This window comes from Xenia sp. Carnegie-2017, unplaced genomic scaffold (genome assembly GCF_021976095.1).
Source record: "Xenia sp. Carnegie-2017 unplaced genomic scaffold, XeniaSp_v1 HiC_scaffold_39, whole genome shotgun sequence".
In the NCBI taxonomy this organism is placed as follows: Eukaryota; Metazoa; Cnidaria; class Anthozoa; order Malacalcyonacea; family Xeniidae; genus Xenia; species Xenia sp. Carnegie-2017.
The window spans coordinates 216,464-222,582 of NW_025813503.1; the positions used below are offsets into that span (position 1 = coordinate 216,464).

A 6,119-nucleotide genomic window follows, 5' to 3' on the forward strand; every position below is an offset into this window, starting at 1 on the left:
CTATCACAAGTGTGTTAATTACTATTGTTAACACGACCGAAGCACGTGCTTCATCGATGTCGTTGAATATCCCCGGAGATTCCTGACAGTACACGAGCCATGCGAGAAAACGACTTTCGGAGGTCGCTTCCCCTTCGAGTATCGTACCCCAGGGTAGTGATGCTATAAAAGCAAGCAGCCATATCGAGGCAATGACGATTTTTCCCTTTCTAGCTGTGATTTTATGATGCACTTTTTTTACCACCGCTAGATATCTGTTTACAGCGATCGCTGTAAGGCTTAGAAAACTGGTGTTGAAAAAGAACACATTCTCGCAGCCAATGAAAATGCATTTCTCAAGTACGAACGATGCTAAGCCACCCTGCGCTAGGACGTATATTGATATCCCTAGACCTTGAAAGCTGGAGAAAAATTCTGACACGATGTGACTGATGACAAAAAAGTTTGTCGTTGTTCTCATTCTGTGATCCCTTAAAAACAAAAAAAACAAAACGCCATTTGCCAGCAGCGCAAAGATCAAAACCATCGTTATAATAATACTTTCATACGATGGCACTAATATGGCGGTCGGGATCATTCTCTTCAATCTTCGTTGTCTTTTTTTTCGATTTCGATAATTTTTGTCGTTAAATGTACATTCGCTAAACAATCATCGTCTTTTCTTTTTATGAAGATAAACATTTTATAGTCACGATTTGTGAGTGCATATTTGTGAGATAATTTCCTTCAGTTTATATCACAGCAGTTAGAAATAAAGACTTCAGCTGGTACTCGCATTTTCCATTTAAATTTTTGAGGCCGATATTGATTCTTTATGAATAATGATATCCCTGCTTCTCATTAACTTGTCAACAGGCTCGTCGTCGAACGCTTTGTAAAAACTTTAAATGTAAACAGTATGTTCTTCGTGGGACACGTTGAGCTTCGTGAAACTGTCGCGTGTACTCTTCAACATCAAATTCACTTTCGTTCTTTATACTCAATGATTTGTCCGCCAATACTCTGCCAAACACATAAAGTATTGAATCACTTACAAAACATTTATCATGTCTGCCAATGTGCGGGTTTTTTTGTGTACATTTTCCGGCTGCCGGTTTCAGCTGTAATGCAAAATTGATCGAATAATTTTTTCGAGCGATGCGGAAAGTACGTTCTTAAGGTTGAATTGTGTTCTTCTACGAGTGATAATTGAAAAATGAGTTATTTATACAAGCAAAACAATTTCCAATTTCGTTAAATATGAACAGTGCAATCACATTGGGCAGAAGACATACATTGTTGTCACAAGATAACATATTCCGTTACGATAGAGACAATGTTTTCACACCGGACAATCTAAATGTAATTAAGAGCATCGCTCAATTTTGCTGAACAAGATAGCTCAATATGAGGGGGCTTAATGTTGCGATAGGTTCAACATTAGCACACTGGTTTGCCATTTGATGACCACTTTTTTTCTACTGTAACTTTTTACATGATTTACCTGGATTTACCATGTTTTCTGGTTAACACGAGCAAGATTTTTGTCATATGTTTTGCGAACAAAACTCGTCCCAGTCTTTTTCTCTGTGGTCAATTTCAGTATTTTATTCGAGAAACATAGATTCTTCAGCGGTTAATCTTACAGGCTTTGAGTTCATTTATCGTTATTTTACTGAACGTTGTAAAAATGATATAGAAATTATTGGTCAAGTAAGTTTCACTTGGCCATGATGACGTATGAACCAGACGACAGATAAGGGCTTCAAATACAATCACTTGACTCAGAAGATGACAACATCTGAGGTTGTCGAAACGTCGGTCATGTATTTTGTATTAGCCACAGTTGATTGTTGTCTGTTATTAATGTTTGTTATCTGGATTTTGGTCGCAGTTTCTCATTTATGTGACAAAATTTTTCTATAACTTACTAAATACCAGGAGTTGCGCATGCTCATGCAATTGACAGTTACTGCAGTAAACACATCCATTTCCTACCTTGCACGTACTTGATAGACTGAGCGCATGAAATTGAAATTATGTAGCGACCATTGAAGTAAATTTACCGGTAGCGGCTTGTGAGAGATTATTACAGTCTGACTCCAGATCAGGAAGAGTCATAGAAATTGTATGACTATATGTATATGCGCCCGCGTTACTTATAGCTTTTTTGCTCCATTTATTTTTATATAATAACCAGAAGAATTTGAGCAATTTCATTAATGGAGAGCAATGATCTATAAGAGGATAGACGCACAGAATCGACGTCACAGAAAATTTCTTGTTTTGAAATGACAAATGAACGGTGAATTTATTTGAAAATTTGTCGCAATACCTCCCAGAGTGGGAAAATAAAGATATTCACAAAGAGCTAGTTGAGGCAGTGGACGTATTTGAGCAAAAAGAGAAAAACCGGTTTTCAAACATTGATTTGTACTTCGTCTTCGATAACAAAATTTCAACAAAATTGATCAGCCATTGCTTGTTTATTTTCTTAGCCAACACGTTTTATCACGTGATTAACTTAGCCAATAGCATGCCTTCAATCCTATAGATCACGTAAGCATGATATTTGCAAAATCAAAACTTTCAATGTTCCAAATGTTTGGGGAGGGCAAAGAAAACAAACTGTTTGACCGTTTAATTTGGGAATTTTTTTGATTTTATTATATAAAACAAACAAATAGATAACATTTAACCGTTGTCTATACAGTTATAGATACACGGGTATGACGTCAATTGTGATAAAAACTAAAAAAGTGGCCACGAGCCGCCAGGGCGAGCAAACAGATAAATGTTATCTATTTGTTCAATAAAAATCAACAAGTCTATACCGCAAATGCTCGCTTTAGCGCCTCGGCGCTTATTCCATTTTTTCTATTTTGAATAAGGCGTTTATGCGGGAGCGGCGCTTATTAAATATTGTTATTGCAGCAAGAAAATGACTAGTATACAAAATGTACTTTTATGGTATAATATTATACAACTTGATAAAAATAATGTCACAAAGGCGCGAAACAAGGTTGTAATAAACTTTAAAGTTTAATAACTCTTAATATCTTCCGAGCGCCGCACTCTGGTTAGGCAGATGCAGCGCTTAACCGTGAGCGGCGCTAGGATAACGTTTCTGGCTTCTGCGCACTGAGTGCGGAGCTTGACAGAGAGCGGCGCTTGAACGGGAGAGGCGCTAAAGTGAGCATTTACGGTAATCAACTTGAAAGAATTGATATAAAATGTAAATAATGGTATACACTTTAAGTATTTTTTGTGTAAAAAATATTAAATATTAATTCCTCAACTTCCTGTTAAATAAAACATCTTTTGATGGCGAATATAATACATGTTTCATGTTTCTGTTAAATGCCTTCAAGGCCAACCGAAATCTCTTCCCACTAAAGTGTACAATTCCTTGTTAAAAGGCCGATAATAATCGCGAAGCATAGCTAGGATCTTTTCTGAAACAACTACGTGTGATCTTCCTTTCTCACTACCCAAACAACGTAGATTAATCTTGTCAGTTTTGCTCATTTGTACTGGCTCGCTAATTTGTTTGTCAAAACAATAAAATCCTTTCGTTTTGTTAAAGATAAAATGTTCCCGTTTGATGAATGGGGTAAGGTTCAAAAAACTCTCAAGGGCTTTGATTTCTTCGTAAGGAGATTTAATCAACTCATCTCCGCTTACCAAATGCAATTGTTGCTTTGAAAAATATCGAAGCCAACGCAGAAGGTGTTTTGAATAAGCACCAATTTTTATTGCCGCCCAGCGATCGTTAACTATTGTTTTGACTTGACCAATTTGTCTTGTAGCAACTTCTTCAAAAGATCGTCCAGTATTCTTGGCGCTTCGTTGTGTTTGCGTGAAATCAGAGATCGCTCTCGTTGTCGGATCACGAACGATGACAATAAGTTTCAAAGTTTCGTTCAGCGATTTAGAATATTCGAAGATATCATTTGCAACACCGCTTGTAACAAAGTAACTCGGCGTTTTTTCGATTCGTAATTCGTTTTCGTAACACAAAGGCATTCTTTCGCGATACCATTGCATTCCTTTATATTTGTAACGGTCAAAGTGAAGCTCAGGACCACTACTACAAACTTGCGGGTGCAATTTTAGTATTTCCAGTAGTGCTCTTGTGCCTGCTTTCTTCACTCCGATTATTATTACATTGGGAAATCTCTTTTTTGGGTTGCCTTTTTTCCTGTACACCGCCGGTAACTCGTTGTTGATATCTGTTGTAAAGTGATCGACAATTTTTTCGAGGGTTTGCTCGTCGTTTCGAAAAAACTTCTTGTCAAATTCCTCGTCAGTTTTTGATTTTCGAATCAATTTATGTCGCGATGGTTTCGGGATTGTGTACTTCGTCAATTCTCTCCAAGAGTCATTCAAGAACGCGTTATGTGCAAAAGGTTCGAGAGTGTGAAACATCCTTCGAGTATCGTGACTTGGAGATAAGTTAATTCCTGTATTTTGCATATTCTTACTACGAGGTACTTTGGATAATAATTGATGTTTACCGATTGATAAATAACTTGTCAAACCCACAACATTCGAAGTGCCGCTTAAGCGACGACTAGTGTAGAAAGAATTTCGTGCAACAGCAATGAAAAAAACCCAGAATGCCACAAAACAGCTGGCTACAGTGTATATTAAATGTTTTGTTGGCATACGAATAAGATATCCCATCACTGTTCGAACATACCTCACAGTCATTTAAAATAACGAGTTGAGACCCTTCTTCTGGACCGCTTCGTTTCATTTCGCCGCACATAACAGATCGATACCTCGCCATTCGCGAGCATGGTCAGAAATTCTTCAACGTTCGCACTATGTAAACATGATAAGTAGCAAAAATTATCCCGTACAAGAGTATTGCAAATTGCTCTTACTTTCATGTCGCTCTTTCAAAACAAGTCCTTTCAAATGTTAATTTGCTATGACTAAATATGCAAATTTACTCAAAAATATTGATCGTCTAGAAAAGAAAACAATACTTGATCCATTTTTAAACAATCTTAGCTCTCAAGGTCTAGATTTTATAGGTTTGAAAATTGAAATGTTGCAAGTATGATCTGCCTACAATATATCGAAGTATATCTGTGGATCGAAGAAGCTAATCGCGGATTTAATGTTGAATTTGCGTGGCAATAAATGGACGACAACAGTCGCATGGGCATGGCGTATAAATATTGCTTGTTTAAACGTGCTTAATATTTAGAATATGCAAAACGATGTTCAGTGTGTCGACATTTGAATGTCAACTTTCTAATTACTTTCCACCTTAAAAGCTTTCATTTTATTACCAAGTATATCTACTTCATTACTTCCGTTTCTGTCTTTTTGATACAAAAGAATACAAAAGGCATTCCAAAGATCGCTTTTGTCGCCCGGTTGCCTAAAAGTAAGGAATTTATTCTACATGTTAACGATCTTTAAAAACACAAGATACAGACCAAGCGTATATACCAGTGTGTAAAAAATATTTATTGATGTAAATTGTGATTTATTTTAAACGATGAATATCGCTCGAAAAAGTGAAAGAAAATGGTGGGCGTAGTGTGTATAAATGCTATCATTGCAATGGTTGTTTTTAGTAGTAGAAGTTACTGACCATGCGCACTAGGCTAAAGTTTTAATCTCTCCTGTTTTCTAACTTCTATCTTTGAGGACGTCAAAGAAACCGCTCATGCGCAAAATGTTAGAAGAAAAGGTCAAAATCAGCGCTTGAAATGATAAAAATTTGGACAATAAAAGTTTGTTCATGGAGAACAACTTTTCTCAAGACTGCACTAAACTGTATCGACGACCTACATCTACATACATGCCAGATGCAACGACACCCTTTGGTTCAAACCATTTACATTATTACGACCACTATGGGGTATGAAGTCATTGCATTTCGTAATGCAGCATACATAATACTCTATGATCAAACTTATGCTTTTTTAAAGTTATTTTGGGCGTACGTGAAAAATACAAAAAGAGAACATTTTCGCGTATGGCGTAATATGTGTTACAGCCTGCGACTGGGCAAATTAGATCAGATAGGGGACTCATTTAACTAAAATACATGGAACGCTACCTGTAATAGAAAAGTCTAATATTTTTTGAAGCCAAATCTATCACCCAGACATGCGTGT

At 36.7% G+C, this 6,119-nt stretch overlaps 1 protein-coding gene across 1 annotated transcript; it reads right to left on the reverse strand.

The window, feature by feature from the left end:
- Positions 1-3,275: 3,275 nt before the first annotated feature.
- Positions 3,276-4,895, reverse strand: LOC124455388 (heparan sulfate glucosamine 3-O-sulfotransferase 5-like). Its single transcript, XM_047006037.1, has one exon. It carries the CDS (start codon positions 4,690-4,692, stop codon positions 3,346-3,348), a length of 1,347 nt encoding a protein of 448 aa, XP_046861993.1. The 5' UTR covers positions 4,693-4,895; the 3' UTR covers positions 3,276-3,345.
- Between the last annotated feature and the right edge of the window lie 1,224 nt (positions 4,896-6,119).

Excerpts from the sequence above, each read along its gene's own strand:
- LOC124455388 (XM_047006037.1), bottom strand. The coding sequence starts at position 4,692 with ATGACTGTGAGGTATGTTCGAACAGTGATGGGATATCTTATTCGTATG.